The 22,832-nt window shown below is 36.5% G+C and overlaps 1 protein-coding gene across 1 annotated transcript; it reads left to right on the top strand.

Annotated features, from left to right (window-relative positions):
* The first annotated feature begins 351 nt into the window (after nucleotides 1–351).
* SPACA1 (sperm acrosome associated 1) lies at nucleotides 352–20,584 on the top strand. The gene is made up of 7 exons (XM_017852765.1): nucleotides 352–1,805; nucleotides 7,633–7,689; nucleotides 11,258–11,359; nucleotides 12,395–12,501; nucleotides 13,146–13,281; nucleotides 17,926–18,046; nucleotides 19,942–20,584. Exons 1-7 carry the CDS (start codon nucleotides 1,220–1,222, stop codon nucleotides 20,093–20,095), a joined length of 1,263 nt encoding a protein of 420 aa, XP_017708254.1. The 5' UTR covers nucleotides 352–1,219; the 3' UTR covers nucleotides 20,096–20,584.
* Nucleotides 20,585–22,832: the final 2,248 nt, after the last annotated feature.

Raw genomic sequence — 22,832 nt, 5'->3', positions numbered from 1 at the left:
AGAGATATTAATAGTCTTTATTTCAGAGTTAAATCTTTCAGGTCCTCTTTGAGACCCATCTGGATTCCCTTTGGAACTGTTTATTTATTAGATTATCGATGTTTCCTTGAGTCAAAGTACATACTATAGAGTTTATGGGACTTCCTCTGCTCAAAAAGGATACTATCTTCAGGAAGCAATGGATCCTAAAATTGACTTTGAAACACTCAACAATTTGCCAGCAACAATACTATGTATCATCATTTTAAAGTTTGTGTTTGACAGCATAATTTTTTACTTTTATTTCTCTCAGGATTCAAAAAAGAAAAATTTTGGCTCATGTAGCCATGAAACAAAGGCCTTTACTTCTCGAGATCATCTCTAAGTTTCCCAAGTTAACTCCCTCATAATCTTGTCAAGCGCTATATTTTAAGGTATTTTAATTGATATGAATGTTCCCAGAGACTTCTCACCGATATCAATTCAAACTTTAATACTGAAGATGTTTAGCAGTCCTTGTATTTTCAAAACTAGAAGCCTTTTTGGGAGAAAATATTCAAATAAAAAATTTCTACTTCTGCTTCAAACAACCTATTTTGTTACAAATGTCTCTGAAGACCCTCTGGATACTCTTCTGTTACCTGCTTATCTGTTAGTCTGCTGAGACTAGATATTCAAATATTCCATAATCCAGAGTGTACGCAAGTTCACTTTCATCTCACTTGTCATAGGAATTTAAACATTCAGCCTCAAAGTATGGCGCCCTATGTGTCTTTTCAAAAACAACCACAAACAACCACATTGTGACTACTAGATGAGGCAAAATTTGTAATAACAGAATCAAAAGTCAACCCTAAATTTCAGCGCTTGAACTCCCAATCACCCCCACTGAAAGCTTCTTCATTGTTAACCTTGAATCGTAAGAATCACTGATCATCAAGTAAGTGTTCGGAAGATGTGACTGTGAGCTCCAGCTTTGTAAATAATTTGCTGGATGTTTTTGGGAGAGTCATTTCATCTCTCTGATTCTTAATCTCTTCACTTAAAAATGAGGGGCTTGGAGTATGAGATGATTTCTAAATTTCTTCTTACTCAAAGTCTATCATTCTGATCCCAAAGAAGAAATCGAGTCCTTCTCAATACATCCCAAATTGGACATTCTGGATAAGAAAATTTGAAACCAAATCACATGAAGAGTATGTGAGGGCTAAGAAGTCTAGTTTGGGGAAGGGTAAACATTATGTACGAAAACGAAATGTCTCAGAAGAAAGCAGGCAGGGTGAGCGAGGAGGCTGAAGGGTGGCTCCATCAACTGCAGCAGAAAGAGCAGCTGACAGCAACGCCTACCGCACGCGGAAGGCTCAGGGAGGCGGCGTGGGCAGGGAACTTCCGGTTGCGGGTAAGGGAGGTGTCCTCTTCTAGGGACTTGTCGCACGTGGCTCCTCGTCGCGTCCCGGCTTGCGCGCCACGCAGCCCAGCTCCGCGCGTGTTCCAGGCGCTCAGCCCCGGAGCACCGCCCAGGCAACCATTGAGGCGTCACGGTTCGTCACAGGAGATTCAGAGCCGGGTGGCTGCGGGCGGGGCGTCGCACCTCTCTTCAACGCACCTGTCCTCAACCATGAGCCCCAGGGGCACGGGCTGCTCCGCCGGGCTACTGCTGACGGTCGGTTGGCTGCTCCTGGCGGTCCTCCCGTCTGCGCGCGGGACCAACGTCACTGCCGCCGTCCAGGATGCCGGCCTGGCCCACGAAGGCGAGGGCGAGGAGGAGACCGAAAACAATGACAGCGAGACCGCGGAGAACTACGCCCCGCCTGAAACCGAGGACGGTGAGGGTGGGAACTTCCCTGGGGGGCACGCGGGGGCCCCTGTTGATGGAGCAAAGGCGAACCATGAGAATTATCCGTGTTAACGTCTAGAGAGCTCTCTCGCATACCTCAGCCCCGAGTTTTTCTCTTTCTTGCATCTTGTGGCCTTGAAGAAGAATGTGCTCATTCTCCCAGGCCACAGCAAGATACACAGATAAGCACGTATATAGAAATTACTACAGAAATACTTCTAAATATTGCTTTGGACAAGGAAAAAGATTTTTTTTAAGGGTGGGAGGTAGCCTTCCACCAACAGGAATCATTTTGACTCTTCTTGCATTCATTTTCCCTCCTCATAGTAGATTCTTTTTTTTCAAGTTCCAAGTTGCTTGATTTCCACATTTGTTCTTGAGGTTGCAGTGGAATTCAGAATCCCCCTTTACGACGACACATCTAGATAGACCAGTATGCCGACAAAACTGCCCAGAAGCCCCATGGCAGCTTCCTGCAGCTCCTAGCCTTGAGCACCTCTGCATTGTGGTGTTTGATTGGTATGTGCAGCCTCGGACAAAGGAATGGAGCAGTAGAAAACACCTGTCAAGGGATCCAGCTAGTGGCTTTCTTAGATGCTGCATGTTAACCAAGGAACAATGAGCCCCTGCTTGGTACATACATTTGCTTTTTTTCTGCTGGCTCATTAAGCAATAAAACTTTACAGGCTGTTGTACATGTCATATTGATTAGTAACTCACATTCTAGCAGGTAGAAGGTCAGCAGCAGGTTTGCTATCTTCTCAAGAAGGATTATCCCTTTCCCTTCTAAATGACCCAGCTGTGATTCTTTTAATATCGTTTGCACTCTCACGTCTCTTCAGTCTATACATATCGAGTGACTGCTTTGTCTACCAGCCTTTCTTTTATTTCCTGATAGTGACCCTCAGCACCAACAGAAAGAAATGGACTGTCTGAGGTTAACAGTGGGATCGAGGTTTGCGTGGCCTTGTAACATTACACTACAGAGAGCTTAAAAAGATCCTTGACTTCGGAAATGTGAAAAAGAAAGATGATTAGGAAAGAAGAGAACACGTTCTAAAGCATAGTAGCTATTGCTTCATTCTAGTTTGGGGAAGGGTAAACATTGAATTAACAATTTTAATATTAAACTGGCCAAGAGATACTTCTAGCTATAAAATGCTAAACATTATTTAGGCTAAACTCAGGCAATAAAGTTATAATGTCTTACATTCAAATTAAAATGTAGGTTAGTTACTTATTCTCTCAGAGTCTCAGTTTCCTCATCTGTGGACTTTAAGGAATCCATGTACTTTCTGGGATTTTAACATATACAGTTTCATGCATAAGTGCTTTTTCTTGGGGAGAACGAGAATCGAAAACTTTAAACAATCTGAGGTGTTAGAGGTCTGAAAATTTCCAGAACTGTTATTGAAATTTGCATTGTCCCCTTAACCCTCAGTGGATCAATAGAAACACTTATCCCCATTTACTGTCCAGTGGACCTTTAATTTTTTTTAGTCATTTAAAAATAATTTACAAATATGAATAAAGGGATAGTGAAAACAACTTTGTTAGAAATTTCAGGAAGAATTTAAACATGGAAAAATTCAAATTTTTATTCCGTATATCCTAGTTTTGAAGGTGTATGTACCCTAGCTGGGCAAAGCACTTTGAATGCAACTAAGTGCTCAATTGTTAAGCATGAACCTAGAATGCATTCATCGTGTTAATATTGATTCCAGATTTTGAGTCCATCTTTAATAAATTCGAGTTTATCATTAATCTTGGTTCTTTTTGCACTTGTATTGTCAAAAAACCAACACTTTTGAAAACTACAAAGGCATATATTTTGTTGAAGAGAAAGCCATCTTTTCTTCATAATTGGAGAATATTTTCATCTATAGATTTATAAACACCAATTAGAATGATTGGTCCAATGAATTTTACTCATTTCTACATAATCTTTTCTTTCAGTCACCTTTATATACATATCTTTCATCACAATATGTTCATTTACAAACCTTGACAAATAAATGTTGGTGCATAAATGTTTTAAAAAAGGAGTGAATACTGTCCACATCCTTTTAGCAAAACAGTATGGTACAAGTTATTGTCACAGTATATTTCCGGATCAAATCCTTCCTGTTGAAAGGCTAACTACATGATAATACCATATATTCTTTTCATCCCCAGAAAGATGTTGTTTACTCATCAATTCTTAAGTTAGAAAAAAATTCATCTAGTATATCCATCCAAGATGTCATCATCTCTCAATGAGATTTTGCTTATACAATCAATTTCATCATCATCATTAGCATCTAAAGTGCTGTTATCTATCTCTTTTCATCTTCTGATTCGTTCAATAATTGTGAAATGTTTTCCTCTGTCAGTTTTCTTCTCTTTGCCATTATGGGCAAAAGATGAAAAATTGTGAAATCTCAACTATGTTCAATAAAAGCCAGAAATAGACTACAAGGAGGATACCTCTAGACTTCTTTTATACCTTCTTGAAAGATGATGCAATATCTTGGGCAAAGCAATATGAAAACACAGGATGTTGTAAAATAGCCTGTGTTAGTGTAATTATTTCACAATTACATTATTTTCTAGGCAATTCCAATCATTCTTTCATTTTAAATTTTAGTCATTTAAAATGTAGTTGAAAATAAAGAGTAATACAATCATTATGGGTGATGAAATATCACAATGTTTCAAGATAAAGAAAAATAATTAAGATATTAGATTTATGGCCAGGCACAGTAGCTCACACCTGTAATCCCAGCACTTTGGGAGGCCGAGGCGGGTGGATCACAAGGTCAGGAGATCGAGGCCATCCTGGCTAACACAGTGAAACCCCATGTCTACCAAAAATACAAAAAAGTAGCCAGACGTAGTGGTGGGTGCCTGTAGTTCCAGTCACTCGGGAGGCTGAGGCAGGAGAACGGCGTGAACCCAGGAGGTGGAGCTTGCAGTGAGCCGAGATCGCGCCACTGCACTCCAGGCTGGGCAGCGAGAGACAACCCTCAAAAAAAAAAAAAAAAAAAAAAAAAAAGACATTAGATTTATATCCTTATACTTTTGTTTTACCTTGTATACCCTTTAATATACCTTTTAAATATATCATATATTTTATGCAGGTATACCTTTAGATTTATAAACAGGATCCAATAGACCTACGTAATAATTGCAAAATAGAAAGTTGTAGTCTATACAATGGGTTTTATCCTATACAAATATGTTATTTTTGTCTTTGGAATACTTCTAAGGAAGAACAGAAGTCGTGAAATATCAATCTTATAAATCAACTGTCAGAAACTGAAAAACTAAAATTGCACCCTGATGATAGATACCAAAAGTTACCGTGTGCTGTCCTGAACTGAAGAGAACATCTGTCCACAACTAAAAGAGCAAGATCACTATCCTCATCACTGTGAATGCCAGGCTTTTGTTAGTGTAGTCTAAGACCCAGTAGATTTTTAGGGAAGCTTCTGCACATTGACTCCTATTGAATTCACTATTGAACTCTCCATTCGTTTTTAACTGTCCTATCAAATTAAGACAACCCATAAAATAGTTTTGGACAGCTGACTTTTCAGCTGTGTGTGAAGGACTTTTTATTCCTACAAGGTTTCATTTTGTTAGATTTGCCCTTTATTTCACTCTGTCATTTTTTAGATATGGATATATCATCAAATATATTTGCTATCCTTTCTAGCTTTGGACAATTCTGGATTTAGTTAGCATGATAACAGCATCTTTTTCCACGTCATTAATAAAAATGTTGAACAGGACAGAGCCCTGTGACACATCACTCCTACCATGGTGATACCAACTGGTTAATTAACAACTGTGGTCTTAGAGTTTAAACAGTTTCACATAAAACTACTGACATTCAGACCGCTTATTTTCTTACCACTCATAGGTTTATAACAAGAAATTTTGACAAATGCTACACTGAAGTCCAATTACATACAATTCCACTGACCCACCATTGTAGGATTCCCATTTTTTCAAAAAGTTACTGAGTAACCTAATAGATACTCAATACATCATAGAATATTAAAGCTGAAAGGGACTTTAGAGACTTTCTTATTTAGTCTCATTTGTTTTTCTTTAAGGAAACAAGTTGGAAGAAATTAAACAGCTTTCCCAAAGTAGAATACATAGTGATTGACTAATGGTTTTTGAAAAAGGCTTATATTTAAAAGTAGTGCAGCACTCATTCTCTTAGCCATGTTTTCTATGTTCAGGATTTGGCTTTTAATTTGTATCACATAATGTGCCAGTAGAAGGTATCTAAGCATTCCACAATTCAAAATGATCATCATGATAGTCTAAATCATTTATTTTTGTTAAAGAAATGACTTAACAAAGTCAATATTGATTTACTTATGTACATTGGGTGCCTACTGAGTATTCAAGATACTATATTGGGGCCGAGCACAGTGGCTCATGCCTGTAATCCCAGCACTTTGGGAGGCTGAGGCTGGTGGATCACTTGAGGTCAGGAGTTTGAGACCAGCCTGGCCAACATGGTGAAACCCTGTCTCTACTAAAAATACAAAAATTAGCTCGGCGTGGTGGCAAGTGCCTATAGTCCCAGCTACTCAGGAGGCTGAAGCATAAGAATCACTTGTGCCTAGGAGGTGGAGGTTGCAGTGAGCCAAGATCGTGCCACTGCACTCCAGCCTGGGCAACAGAGTGAGACTCTCTCAGAAAAACAAAAACAAAAAACTATATTTGGTGCTCGTAAGTACAGAATAGTAGTGTTTATGAAGCTATTGAGATTTTACAGTTATCAAAATAGGAAAAAAAAACCCTAGCATTATATTAAATTAGTAAGTACAAAATGGGTTTAAATTGGGTAATTATATCTTAAGTATGTTTGTAGTACTAAACAATTTATAGCATGCTTTCACACACATTATCCTTATTTAATTCTTACAACAATCAAATGAGATGGATTTTCCTTTCCAAATTTTGCAGAAGAGTTAACTAAGCCTGACAGCATTTAATTAATTTGCTCAAATGCAAACAGCTAATTAGTGATAGAAGCAGCTCTTTGGACTCCAGTTCGATGTGTTTTCCATGTGATTTGTTGTCCTAGGGTACAATGCCTTTTAAAAGTCATCTTCTAACATCTCATTTGATATTTTTTCTATTGAGATTTTAGTCCTAATTTGAGCTGAAGAATGGCTTGTATACTATAGCTAGTGGAATTTTGTGTCAAACTTCAGAATGATGAGAAAAAGAGAAACATATGATTTAGAACCAACAACATTTAATTTTTAAAATAGTGATACACTCCTATACTAACCTGGTAAAGTGTTGAAATAAATTCTTAGAAATATTTAAATTTACCATCTTAACCTGGGAAATGAGTAGAACTAATCTATAAAACTTTTATCATTTTAATGAACACTGGTTAATGACTTCTCTTTGAATGGAAATTATACACTCAATTTTGGAAAATAGAGAATGGAAAAAATTGGTTTTACAACTATAGGCCTTTGTGTGTTTTCTGAGACCCTCTATCAAATTTTAACTCACTATATATCAACTGATGAAAACATTTTAAGGTATATACAAAGTTTAAATGTAAACCTTTCTATTAGGTTATTTCCTAATTTAATGGACTTCTTTAGAGGTTTGAGACTCTTTTGAATTAGACAATAACAGTACTCAGAATGGCATTGTTTTCTGATTTAAATGGAAAACTTAAAAAATGTCTGCTGCCCATATGATACGCATGTCTTTCATCTCCAAGTAAGAGGTGTTTCACTTAGAAAAGTTTTCATATAATTAAATAATGTATCTTTACCCTTTATGTTTAGTTTCAAATACGAATGTAGTCAAAGAAGTAGAATTCGGAATGTGCACCGTTACATGTGGTAAGTAGCTTGGAGCAGATGAATAAACCATGTTGTAATTTGCGGGGGAGGAAAGGTAAAAGCAGATAGTGTGCAACTTTTTATTTGTAGCTTGTGTACTTTCATGCATCTCTCATGGATTTTTATTTCTAATAACTATAATGTATACACAAAACTCAGGGTGACTGCTTTAAACTGTAAGATATTTTCAGTTTGTAATCTCTAAATCTTATTTTGAGCCAGCTCCCTAATTTTTTTTCTGTTTTGGCACATAAACTGCCTTCACCAAAGTAAAATTTTCTCTATCTCACAGATGTTCAGAAGATGAAAGATTTTCCAGTGCATCTCACAGATGTCTTCCCGCATATTGTGTTGGCAAATTTATCAAGAATTTGCTCATTTGTAATAGTCCATTCTAAATTCTACATTTCTCCAATTTGCTTGTCATGTTTTGGAGAAAAGATGTATTGGCTTTGTGGGGAGGATAATATTCAAAGAATATGACTTAGTCTGATCATTCCATGGATAGAAATTGGACATAAAATTTCTCTAACAAGTTTACAATGAAGTTGATGCCTCTAGTTAGAGGACTATCCTTTGAGAAACAATACTGTAGACCAGGGTGCTAAGAAGACCATAGATAATTCACAATGAAATTAAGTTTCTTCTAAATAGAATCTGCCTTGGAAAGAAAACAGTGATGAGAGGGAAAAGGGGACAATTATCAGAGGATAAGACAAAATCCATGCAGATCTAGATCAGAATGAATTTCACAGGAGTGGGGGGTGTCAAAAATTACACCTGAATTGTTTTATTTGGAGAAGCTTTTAACATTGTGGTACAATACACTCAACATAAAAGTTACCATTTTAGCCATTTTTAAACGTACAAGTCTGTGAACTGAAGCATATTCACATTCTTGTGCAACCATCACAACCGCCCATCTCAAGAATTTTTTATTATGTCAAACTGAAATGCCCATTAAACACTAACTTCCCGTTTTCCCCTCCTCCCAGCTCCTGGCAACCACTATTCTCTCTGTCTCTTAAAATTGTTTTAGCGGGGGGTTTTTTTTTTTTTAAACCTTAATTTCTCAGTAAGTCAGTCATAAAATGAGAGAAATCCATGTAGTAAGCCTGCAATTACTTATTTGTGGTTTACATCTTTGTTTAACTGCTAACTTCAGAAATTTTCACAGGTAGAGAATTATTTTTATGACAGTTCAAGTAATTGCCATTGTTTTCTATTATTTAAAGACAAGTTTAGAAATTGTATTCACTCAAATGATTATTTTTTAAAAATTATTTGCCTGCTATGTGCCAGGCATCATTATAGGTGCTAGGGATATGAGCAGACAAAGCAGACAAAACTCTCTGCCCTCAAGCAATGTATAGTTTACATAACATGTAAAGCATGTAATGTGTCAGGTGGTAATAAGTTATAAGGAAAAAATAAACTAGAAAAAGCAATATTTCATGCCTAAAATGTTAAAAGCCTTTCAATTTAGAACTAGAAGAGAAAAATGCTTTGATGAAAATTCTGTTTAACTTCTGAAACAATATTTTAGCAGTCAAAAAATTTTCTTTTATATCCAGGCAGATTTTTAGGTGTTACTTGGTATTACAGAAAATCCCACACCTATATGCATCTCAGTGAACTGTATTGAGCTAAATAAATAAATACATAAAATACCTGCTTTATGCCGGGCATGGTGACTCACTCCTATAATCCCAGCACTTTGGGAGGCCGAGGCAGGTGAATCATGAGGTCCAGAGATCGAGGCCATCCTGGCCAACATGGTGAAACCCCATCTCTACTAAAAATACAGAAAAACTAGCTGGGCACGGTGGTGCATACCTGTAGTCCCAGCTACTTGGGAGGCTGAGGCAGGAAAAGTGCTTGAAGCTGGGAGGCGGAGGTTGCAGTGAACTGAGATCGCACCACTGTACTCCAACCTGGCAACAAAGCGAGACTCCATCTCAAAAACAAAACGAAACAAACAACAACAACAACAAAAAACCTGCTTTAAAAATATTTATGCACTTCGGAATTAAGACTGTGCTTCTAAAGACTCTTTTGGGCTGGCCATGTTGGCTCACGCCTATAATCCCAGCACTTTGGGAGGCTGAGGCTGGCGGATCACCAGGTCAGGAGTTCGAGACCTGTTTGACCAACATGGTGAAACCCCGTCTCTACTAAAAATACAAAAATTAGCTGGGCATGGTGGCATGCCCCTGTAATCCCAGCTATTCAGGAGGCTGAGGCAGGAGAATTGCTTGAACCTGGGAGGCAGAGGTTGCAGTGAGCTGAGATCATGCCACTGCACTCTAGCCTCTGTGACAGAGCAAGACTCCATCTCAAAAAAAAAAAAAAAAAAAAAAAAAAAAAAAAAAAGTCTTTCATAAACTCAAGTGGAGCCTTACTTCAGCCATTCTTAGCCATCATTTCTCTTAACCAAAGACCTTCTTCCTTCCATCCTTCTGTTTTCTTATTTCATATGTAGCCTTCTCTCTTACTATTCAAAGTGAGGTCCACAGACTGCAGCAGTGTCACCTGGGAGCTTGTTAGAAATGCAGAATCTCAAACCCATTCAAGAACAGCTAAATCAAAATTTACATTTTAGTAAAATCTCCAGTAAGATAACATCTTAGAGGGGCTGGAAGAGGAAATCTAGTAGTTAAGGAAATAAAAATGGACTCTTTCTTAACCTGTCTTAACGTGGCACATGATTCAACATGTAGCTAATCCTGCGTTTTGTTATTTCTCTCAATTGTGGTGATGTGAGGCAAACTCTGGAATTCTGAGATCAGTTAGGAAAGTTAATTTCTTGTTACAAAATGTGTGACAATCTAAAGAGAGCATCTTGTTGGAAATGGAGATTTGGTCAGTGATAGATTGTCCTCCTTATATTTAATACAGATATTTTATGAATCTAAATATTTAAAGGCATCATTTATGCTAAAATGTGATTTTTTTAATTTTCCTCCATAGCTTCCCCCATGCTTCCCCAAAAAGTTCCTGGGTCAAATAAATTTGGGAAATATTGTATACCACTGTATTCCATCAAATCCACGACTTTATTGACTGTAAGAAGTACATTTTATGTACTCTAAAAAGGAAAAATACTGCCAATTAATTTATGACATGTTATCAATTGTAAATGTATTCTGATTTTAAAGACGTTAAAAGGTAAAAATGTAAAAATTTTACATCTTAGATCAATGCAGATGTACACAATAGCATGTTAATTTACTAGCATATTAAAAGTTCCCTCAAAATTCTGTAGTAAAGCGATCCCTTTAATTTCATTTAATGTACTATTTTCAAATGTGCATGATTATGGAATCCTTTTTCTTATGGTACCCAGAGGAACTAGTGTTTCACGTAATTCACTCCAGAAAATGCTGTTTTAGGAAATAATTCAAAATGAAGAGCCAGAAAAATTTTAAGTGTTATCATTCTGAATTTAGAAGCTTAATTTCTGAAATTAGAAGAAAAGTCTCAAGAAAAGACCTAGGTGGGAAAGTGAAGACACTGTGGAATCAGTTTTTTTCTTAACATTTGCCTTTTTTTAAATCTTAAACCAAAGGTATTGGTGTTAGAGAAGTTATATTAACAAATGGATGCCCTACTGGTGAATCCAAGTGTGTCGTACGGGTAGAAGAATGCCGTGGACCAATAGATTGTGGCTGTGAGTTGAATTACGTATTGGAGGGAGACTGTGGGCAAGAGTTTACTCTGGGGAAATATTTTTCACCTCAGGTTGCCACTGAGTAGAAGGAGGCAACCAGTTGACATACTGAAAGGAAATCATAACATTTTAAATTCCACTTCTTTAAACAGTTATAGTTCTGAGCAACTTTCTGATTTTCCTTCACCTTTTTTCAGATACATATAAAAGTTAACATATATTCTCTATAATATACTGGAGGCTTACTGTATATAGGATCTATAGTTGAGGCTATCCTGTGGCGAAATGCTTTTGATGCTTTGATCATGGCATTTTGTCAGTAGATTTGTAAACTTTAAATTGGGAACTTTGACAGCTGTTCCATATATCACATTATGCTGTTATGAAATTTCAATACCTCTAATGGGAGTCCCTAACAAGTACATTGGAAACCACTAATAGATCTCATAGTTTAGTCTAACAGATCACTAGGTCAATTACAACTTATTCTGCATAAGGAGCAGAGAGCCATAGTGTCTTCTCACTTGCTTCTTTTGGTGACTATCTTTGCACCTATCAGTCTTCTGTTCCTCTACACTCAAACTCCCAATTATAAGTTTGATAACTTCCAGCATATAGTTGATTTTTAAAACTGGAGGTGGCTTTTTAAAGTAGTATTGTGACACCTGTAATCTTAGCACTTTGGGAGGCCAAGGCAGGAGGATCACTTGAGCTCAGGAGTTTGAGACCAGGTTGGGCAACATGATGAAACCCCATCTCTACAGATTTTTTTGTTTTAAATTAGCCAGGCATAGTGGCATGTGCATGTAGTCCCAGCCACTTGAGAGGCTGAGGTGGGAAGATGGCTTGAGCCCAGGAGGCAGAGGTTGCAGTGAGCCAAGATCATGCCACTGCACTCCAGCCTGGGCGACAGAACCAGATCCTGTCTAAGTTTTTGTTTTTTAAACAACAACAACAACAACAAAAAACAGGTAGTGTCATGTATAAAGCAATTAATAATGCCCAATGGTATTTATGTGTTTAATTTTTTTTCAGGGGGTAAACCAATTTCAGAAAGTCTTGAAAGTGTTAGACTGGCATGTATTCATACATCTCCCATAAATCGTTTCAAATATATATGGAAACTTCTAAGGCCAGACCAAGTGAGTAATGAATGGATATAACCTGCTGCTTTTTAATGACTGATAAAATTTGTTTCTCAGTTCTGATGGTTTTCAGAAAACTTTCTTTATAAAAGCAGTTTGCCAAAATGAAGTTAAGAATTATACAACTTTATTATTTTGGAATTTTAAAATTTTCATTATTCGGTAGGACTAAACTTTACATACGTCCAAGGGCCAGCTATAATCAGAACTTTAAAATGTCCATTTTATACAAAGTATTCCATTTTGGAAGCAAGGTTTTCATTGGCTTATATAGGAGTTGTGTAATAATAACAGTGGCTAACATTAATTAAAGGTTTATTAAGTGCTAGACATGACACTGAGTGCTAGAGCCTTTTTTAATCCATGTAACAATTCTGTGAGGTAATCACTATCATTATATCAATTTTTACAAGTAAGTAACTGAGGTGCAGTGAGTAACTTGTCCACAGTCACACAGGCATGAAGTGGTAGGGTTGGGATTTGAAGGCTGGATTGTGTGACTGAAAATCCATGTAGATCATTAATTACTTAACTCGGCTAAGGGAGACAGTAACCCTCCTTTCCTTAAGGGAAATAAATTGTTTCCTCGTAAGTGTACATGAAGAATGTTGATACTTTGTTATTTTTTTCTTTTTAAATAGCAATCCATTGTGCTTGTAAATGATTCAGCAATCCTAGAAGTACGCAGGGAAAATCACCCCTTGGCTTTCGAGTGTGACACACTGGATAATAATGAAATAGTAGCAACTATTAAATTCACAATCTATACTAGCAGTGGTAAGTGTCCAGCAATGTCTTGGTTTGCTTATATGCCAAACTTTAAAGAGCATTAAAATCACTTGGAGGCTTGTTAAAACACCAATCTCTAGCCCTACTCCCACAGTTTCTGATTCAGTAGATCTGGGATGGGACTGGAACAAGAATTTCTATTTCTAACAAGTTTTCCTGTTGCTGCTGGTCCCAGAGACCACACTTTGAGAAACACTGGTTTACATCATTTAGACTTTTCTACAAGATACTACTTAATTTCTTTTTCACAAGGTAGTCACAGTTGCCTCAGTTTGGAAAACTGGTGTTTTTTTTTTTTTTTTTTTTTGAGGTGGAGTCTCGCTCTGTCGCCCAGGCTGCAGTGCAGTGGCGCGATCTCGGCTCACTGCAAGCTCCGCCTCCCGGGTTCACGCCATTTTCCTGCCTCAGCCTCCCGAGTAGCTGGGACTACAGGCGCCCGCCACCTGGTGTATTTCTTAAGTATCTTCAGAGAACAGTCCTCTAACTTGAATTATATTCTTGCTTTTACTTTCATTAGAAAAGTGAAAATGGATAAATGGAATTCTCATGGATGCTTATGAAAATTTTCATTCAGTAAAATAAATAAAATTTAAAAATACAATGTCAAAGTATGTCTCTTTAAAAATTATATATTTGAAGCAAATGTTTTTTGATGAAGCACTAATACAGTTCTCAAAAAAAATCACAAAATGCAAATGTTGTCCTGAATGTCATTTTACATGTTAGAAGCCATATTTTCCTTGTGAGATAGATCCATTTGCAAATATTCAATTTAATCTGTGATGTCTTACATATCCAGGTAATTATTTCCTTTTGTTCAACTGCTCTTAACTGTTTTTTATTGTTGTTATCAACTTTGTTGTTAGGGATGTGGGGACTTGGTCACAAGTTCTTTTGAGAATCCTATCAAGGCTCAGGATCCTTTTTCCAGAAAAATATCCACACACAAATATGCCAAAAGTTACATGTAATTTTAAAGGAGTTTTTGGACTTCTTGAAGCTATTTCTGAACACAAAGTAAAGCACTTCTGCTGTAGTTTCAAGATACCGCACAACATAACCATTTTATTGAAATGAAAACAGGTTAAAGTGTTTTACAGTGATTTTAAAAAATAAACTACTATTTAAACCACCTTTGATACGCTGTTTAATGAGTTTAGAAACATCTTCATGGTGAAAGCTAATAATTGTATCCCTCTACTGGGATAACAGGTGTCATTAAAAGGATAATTTTCAATAAAGCTCTAAAAAAGGCAAGAGAATAAAAACATCATTAAACTAAAAAGTATCTCAACTGGCCCTCGTTCATGATATTAAAGGTGTGTGGAGCCATTCTCAGTCTTTGTCCCTGCTACCTCGTCCCTGTTAGGACAATTCAGTGTGGTTAGCTCCTCTCATACGTAGAAGGGAGCATGCATTTGGTAATGTATATGTTAAAGACTGGAACACAGACCCTAAAATGTCAGGCCTTTGTTGAGACAAAGTTAACTTCTCTCTCTTACATCAGTCCAGGAATGGTGGGATAACTCTGCCATCTCAGTAAGTGCACTGATTGAATGACAAAATGTTTTTAGAACACTCCAGTATCTATTAATTTCTTTAAACATGACAATTGGGTACACCACTGCAACAGACCCCTTTTGCTGATTAGAAATCAAACAAATGTTTTGGCTAGAAATGTCTACACAATATGGTACTAGCATGAAACAAATATGTAATAGAGATATTTTTAGAGTAAATATGGTTTCCCTAGTGAAAAATTCTCATCCATTCACTTAAATATCAGATTTTTCACTCCCACAATAGTTGTCTTTCATAATTAGGCATTGTTAAAAAAGATACTTTGAAGTACTCAGAATGTGACTATATTTGGAAATAGGATTTTTTGCAGATGTAATTAGTTAAGATGAGGTTGTACTAGAGCGGAGTGGGCCTTTAATCCAATATAACTGGTACCCTCATAAGAAGAGGACTATTTGGGCATGTTTGTGTGCACACAGACACACAAACACAGATGGAGCGTGGGGTGGGGAATACCAGGTGAAGACACAGAGAGACACAGGGAGAAGACAGTCATATGAAAATGGAGACAAAAATTGGAGTTATGCTACCAGAATCCAGGGAATGTCTACCAGAAGCTGAGAAGCTATAAGAGGCAAGGAAGGATCCTCCCCAAGAACCCTCAGTGGGAGCATGGCTCTGCCAACACATTGTTTTCAGACTTGCAGCCTCCAAAACTGTGAGACAATACATTTCTGTTGTTTTTAAGTCACTCAGTTTGTGGTACTTTGTTATAGTGGTCCTAGGAAACTATTACATACATAAGCTTAGTTTATCTAAAAGGTGAGAGCGTCAAATTTAGCCTATTTTTCATTAAACATTTCAATAGAAATTGAGCCTATTTTTTCATTACCTGTAAAAATAGTCTTGGTGACCCTTGCAAGACTACTGTTGTAATAAATAAAATCTTCATGCCCCTCTCTCTCCACCCTCTCTCAGCTAACATTGCAGAGTAATGGATAAATGAATTTTGCATTTCTCCTTGTCAGGTTTCAGTTCTAAAAGATATCTTTTATTTAAGTTTCCAAAACGCCACCACTTGTGTAAATCTAAAGTTACTCTGAAATAAAAAGATTTTAAAAAATCCAACAATGTTGGAACATAAATGTAGAAGTACTTTCTCTAGCATACTTGGAACTATTTAGCGAGATCCCTAACTTGAGTTTATAGCTGTGGAATTACTAGGCAAAATAGAAAGTTATACTCCATGATGTCTAACAGATAGGGAAGCAAATCCAGAAAAATAAGCAGTTGAGACTGCTCATATAGAAGACTACTTCTGACAGAGTGGTACTTATCAAAATCAAAATATTTAAATAGTCAAAATATACCTTGTATAAATTAAACCTCCCTGGACCTTGGTTTACTCATCTGTGTAATGCAATGGTTGGATCAGATGATCTCTGTAGTTCTTTCTTCCATGAATCTTTTATGATTCCAGAATTTGGGGACATAAAAGAGCTATAATAAAGACATATAATTCACAAAGGAAGTAATATTCTATGTTAATTGGCTTTTTACCAGTTTACAATGTAGCAATGCTATAATACATATGGTAGACTGGTTTTGCCTCTTTAATAACCTTATTTGCTGAAAGCAGAGAGATATGGAAGGGAATGCTTGATGTAAGAGTGGTGCATGAGGTGGGTACAGTGGTGTGTGCCTATCATACTAGCTACTTGGGAGGCTGAGGTGAGAGGATCACTTGAGCCCAGGAGTTCAAGGCCAACCTGGGCAATATAGCAAGACCCCATTTCCTAAAGAGAGAGGAGTCAGGGTGTGTGGATATGTGTATGGAAAACGATGAGCTTCAATTCCTTTCTTACAGCAAATATAAAAATTAGAGAGGTATCATAGTCTTAAGTGTAAAAGCCAAACCCATGAAGTTTTAGGAAAGAAATATAGGAGAATATTTGCATGATTTGGGAGTAAGCAAAGGTTTCTTAGACATAATTCAGAAAACAATCACCATAAAAAGAAACATGGAATAAATCAGACTGCATCAAAATTAAAAACTTCAGCTCATTAACAGAAATCATTAGGATAATGAATAGGCAAGCCAAAATCTGGTAGAAAACATTTATAAAACATGTACAGTCAGTACAATCAGTTTGAGAAAGTTCTCATGGTTTCTTAGAAAGCTAAACACACATCTGTCTACCCTACAACCTAGCAATTCTATTATTAGATATTTAGCCAAAAATTAAGATATATATTCACAAAATGACTTGTATAAGAATGTTCATGGCAGCTTTATTTATAGTATCTCACAACTGGAACAGCCTAGGTATCCATCAGTAGGAGGACGAGTAAACAAATTGTGGAGTATACCTAGTAATAAAAAAAAGATAGTTGCATATAACAGTATGGGTGAATTTCTAAAACATTATTCTGAGTAAACAAATCTTTACACAAGAGATTACCTAGTGTGTGTTTCCATTTATATGTAGTTCTAGAATAGTCAGAGCTAATCTATGGTGAAAAAGAAAATCAGAATACTTGTTGCCTCTGAAGGATGAAGAAGGAATTAATTAGGAAGAGGCTCAAGGGAGCTTTCTGGGGTATAGTAATATTCTGTATCTTGACTAGCATTTAGTTACTTATACGAGTTTGCCTTTGTGAAAACTAAGCAAATGTACATTTAAGATCTTTGTGCAATTCTTTGTGTGAAAATTTTATTTCAAAGAAAAAACTAATATTAAAATCCAGTTAACGACATGCTTGCTGAAAAATTTTGGGGGAAGTATACTGACATTTGTAAATTATATTGAAATGCATAAAAAATAAGATGGATTAATGAGTTGATAGAGGAATGGATAGATGAATTTTAAAATATTAATGGTAGTATTTAGATGGTGGTAATACAGGCTGTTCATTGTCAAATTCTTTTAACCTTTTTGCATGTTTGAAAAGGAGATTTCAAACATGCAGAGCAAGATGATTAATATTTTTCTCTGCACTAAGTATTTCTTTATGTTTCTAGAGTTGTTTTTCAAATATAAACTTTTAAGTTAGATACTCATTTCCTTTTCCTCAGTAGTAATACTCATTAGGTTTGTGTGTTTTCTCTAGAATTGCAAATGAGAAGATCAGGCCTACCAGTCACTGATGTAGCCCTAATTTTTGTGCTGACCATAGGAGTCATTATCTGTGTATTTATAATCTTCTTATTGATCTTCATAATCGTAAACTGGTAGGTGAATGGCGGAATGCATCGTCACCCTTGATTGACATCCTCCTCTTCTTCCCTCTCCTCATCCAGTGAATTGCAAAGCCCTGTCCGTGATGTCTCCTACATGTTGCCTTGAAACTGTCCATCTCCTTTCATTACTCCTGTGACTGCCCTAGTTCAGGCTACCCCATCTCTTTATGTAGATGCTTTTTAAAACAATCTCATGACTTGGTTCTCGAGCTACGAGAGAGCTTTTAAATGCAATTTTTACAATTTTACATGGTAATTGCTTTAAAAAGTTTTATTTAGTGAATATTTGTGTTGTCCCTTTTTGGTTCTCTCAACTCTAAACCTTGGTTATTGTAACCTACTAATTCATTTGTATGACAATATTTATAATACCTACATGAGTAGTACACCCTGGCAAATCTGAGGGCTCATGTACTATCGATTTGTAGCTGATGCATCACAAACTAAAAATGAATAATGAACACAAAGGCACTTCTTAGAGAAGAGGTAATATATATGTTTTATATGTATGTACATATATTGTATATACGATATACATATATCTATGTACATATATTCTATATGCAATATAAATATATCATATATAGGTCATATATGTGTACCAAATATGTATATAGTATAATTTATATATAATATATAATATACATGTGTATATAATATATGGGTTATATAATATATATGTAGATATATGTATGTATAACATATACAACCTCATATCTAAGAAGTGCCTTTTTATTATTTTTAGTCTGTGATGTATATATATTACAGATGATTGTGTATACATCACATATATATAGTATGTATGTATATGAGCCCTCAGGCTTACCAGGGTGTAATACTCATGTAACTATTATAAATATCATCATATATATTACATATATATATTTGTACCATATATGTATACACATACATATATGGTACATATATGTATACACATACATATATGTGTATTATGTATGTGTATACATATATAGATATATGTAATATATATGTATCACAGACTAAAAATAGTGCATAAAAACACATTAGAGAAGAGGTAATATATATTATGTTTACATGCATGTATATATAATACATATAACATATATACATGTATATAATATATGTACATATAGTACATACATATGCCCTGTATACCGTATATATACTATATTTACATATATAATATATATACTATATGTACACACATATATACTATATATACTTATATATTACCTCTTCTTTAAGAAGTGCCTTTTTATTCATTATTCATTTGTAGTTTATGATGTATCAGCTGGATGCATCATCACAATGAACCGGCTGGAAAATGATTTTGTTATGTATTGTAGGAAGTACACTGAGGACTTTAAGCAGAAACAATTGTTTTCATAAAATTTTCCAAAGGAATTTTTTTTTTAGTACATCCCAGACCCCCCACCCCTGTAAAAGTGTTTTAAAATCAGCCTTCTGATTTTTTTTCCTGAGTAGGTATAGTTATGTAACCTTAGTGTAGGCGCTAAACATTTTGAATAGTAATTTTATCATTGTAATTTTAAAATTTTATTCTTTGAGATAAAATTTGAATATAAAATTTATCATTTTACTATTTTAAAGTATACAGTTCAGTAGTCACAAATACATTTATATTCTTTTTCTTTCCTTTATAATATACCTGTAATATACCTGTAATGTAATGTATCTGTAATATATATACAGGTACAAATATATATATACAGGTTATATATATTTGTATATGTACAGGTTGTATATATTTGTACCATATGTAATATATACATACAGGTAATACACACACACACATATATTTCTATACATAGAAAATATAGAAATCTATTCAGTTTTAGTTTTCGCTTCATATGGTGGTTTTGGTTTTTGCTTTTTTCTTCCAGGGCAGCAGTCAAGGCTTTCTGGGGGGCAAAAGCCTCTACACCTGAGGTACAATCAGAGCAGAGTTCTGCGAGATACAAAGATTCAACTTCTCTTGACCAATTACCAACAGAAATGGCTGGTGAAGATGATGCTTTAAGTGAATGGAATGAATGATGTATGAATGATATATAACAAATCAAAGGATATTACAGAATATTAGATTCATTATTATAAAAATAAAATATACATTGAAATACTTTAATAATGTTGCAATGGATTGCCACAGTGTGAAGGAAATGCAAAGTGAGGATACGACTGTTTTATCAGTGCTTTTTTCCAGTACAGTTATCAAATACTACTTTTAATTTGTTCTCAACACTTATTTCAGGTAATAGCTTGGGGATATTTATCTAAAGGTACCCCCAACAAATCTTCTAAGTGCATTTTTGATCACTTTGATAACTTCTTAGGTGATTTGCCTGTTTTGTCCTAAATAAGAACAATGTAATATAGAAATGCTCTACACATTAGACTTCCTCTCCCCTGAAAGCACTGTGTTGAACTTGCTAAAGCAAATCACACTTTAGAATTTCTGCAGGGAATGTGACATACAAAGTTTGTAAGACATGAAATAATAATGATAATGATAACAATAAATACTTAGTGACTACTATGTGCCAAGCATTGCTCAATCCATTTTCCATATATTAGGTGACTTAAATATGATTCTATATAGGAAATACGTAAGGAAGAACTGGAGAGGAACTTGGAGGTGCCTGAGGAAATGACATGAATTTAACACATCCTATATTTCTCAGAGAAGCAGTGAGTTAAGGACTTTTGAATGACCACTGATAAGCACTTTCATTGTTCTTGGTATACAGGTAACATCTCAGAACCAAGGTACTTATTTTTGAACATTATCACTGCCTTTTTGTTCTGTGTAATTATGTGATCCTGTTATGGCCAACTATCAAACAAGGTACCAAGACATTGTTTTGATTCAGTAGACTTCATCAGAAATGAATTTTCAGGGGTTATCATGGTTATGAAAGTATATATAAAAAGTATATATACTTTTTAATGTTTATATGAATTCTATGCCAACTTTATTTATATTCTTATGGGATTAATCTGATACCATTAACTCTTTGCACACCTGTGCAGAAGACATTGTAAATGGTCATTTATGGTACACCTCCCTCTAGTAGCCAAGAAATAGGCTGTGTTGTAGAATTATTCATGTTTTCTGTTACATAGCATTTGTCTTTGAGAAAAGCAATGAGGAATTGGCTGGAAAATGATTTTGTTATCTATTGTAGGAAATCCACTGAGGACTTTAAGTGAAAAAAATTGTTTTCATAAAATTTTCCAAAAGAATTATTTTTTGTTGCCCCTGGAGGTTCTGTCTGGGGAGTTTCTCAGTTGATAGTGGCTCAGTAGCTTTGGCGGGGTGGTGGGAGTGGTGGGGGTGGTGCAGGTGGTGGGGTGGGGGTGTTGGGGGGTGGTGGCTTGAGGCCCAGGCCTGGAGAACCTGTCCAGTAAGGAGCTATGGGAACAGGCACCCACATAACAGTCTGGCCACTTTTCTGTAGGGCTGCTGTGGTATGCTTGGGGCCCGCTCCAGTCCCTTGTCACCTCAGATTTTTCCAGAACTGGAGGTGTCCCCAGTGAAGGCTATGAAACAGCAAAAATGGCAGCCTGCCCCTCTCTCTGGGAGCTTTGTCCCAAGGAGTCATGGACTTGTTGCCCACCCAAAGGCATTTGTAGGAAATGACTGGAGACCCCAGTTGGGAAGTCCTGTCCCATGAGAATGAATGGGATCAGGAAAAAAGCAGTCTGGTCACGTTTTGGTAGAGCAGCTGTGCTGCACTGGGGGTCCACTTCTGCCTCCGGTCACCTCAGACACTCCAAAACCCAAAGGCTGGAACAGCTAAGTCACCCTAACAGCAAAGATGGCAGCCTGCTCCTCCCCCTGGGAGCTCTGTCCCTGAGTAAATTCATATCTCTGTAGGTTGGAGAACATGGGCAGGGGTGGCTGGAGGCCCTGGTTGGGAGGTCCTGCCCAGTGAGGAGGAACAGAATCAGGTACCCGCTTAAAGCAGCAGTCTGGCCACATTTTGGTAGGGCAGCTATGCTATGCTGGAGGACCCCTTCCACTGTGGGTTGGCTTCGACTCTCCAAAGCCTGAAGGCTGGAACAGCTAAGTCACCATAACAGCAAAGATGGCAGCCTGCCCCTCCCTCTGGGAGAGCCATCCCAGGGGCAATTCAGATCTCTGTTGGCTGAAGAGCTTGGACAGAGGTGGCTGGAGGTCTCAGTTGGGAGGTTCTGCCCAGTGAGGAGGAATGGGATCAGGCATCCACTTAAAGCAGCAGTTGGCCACATTTTGGTAGAGCAACTGTGCTGTGCTGTGCTGGGGGATCCCTTCCACCACGGGTCAATTCAGACTCTCCAAAGCCTTAAGGCTAGAATGGCTATGGCACCTAAATAGCAAAGACATGGCCTGCCCCTCCCCCTGGGAGCTCATTCTTAGGGAGGTGCAATGCCACTAATGGTAGCTGGCTGGAATTCCAAGCCAGTGGGTCTTACCTTGGGCTTTTCTTCCTCTGAGTCTTTCTTTGATGGGAGACTTTTTATTATGGCTTTGATCTTGCTACTCATTATTGGTTTGTTGAAGTTTTCTATTTCTTCATTGTGTTTAATCTTGGTAGATTGCATGTATGAAGGAATTCATTTCTTCAAATTTTCCAATTTGTTGGTGTATTATTGTTTATAATAGTCTCTAATGATACTTTATATTTCTGAGATCTCAGTTGTTGTGTCTTCTTTTTGATTTCTGATTTTATTTATTTGGTTCCCCTCTTCTTGCTAGCTGAAGGTTTGTCAATTTTGTTTACCTTTTCAAGAA

The sequence above is a fragment of the Rhinopithecus bieti genome, unplaced genomic scaffold (genome assembly GCF_001698545.2).
Source record: "Rhinopithecus bieti isolate Rb0 unplaced genomic scaffold, ASM169854v2 scaffold_35231, whole genome shotgun sequence".
NCBI lineage: Eukaryota > Metazoa > Chordata > Mammalia > Primates > Cercopithecidae > Rhinopithecus > Rhinopithecus bieti.
This window is presented reverse-complemented; position numbering and strand designations above follow the sequence as displayed.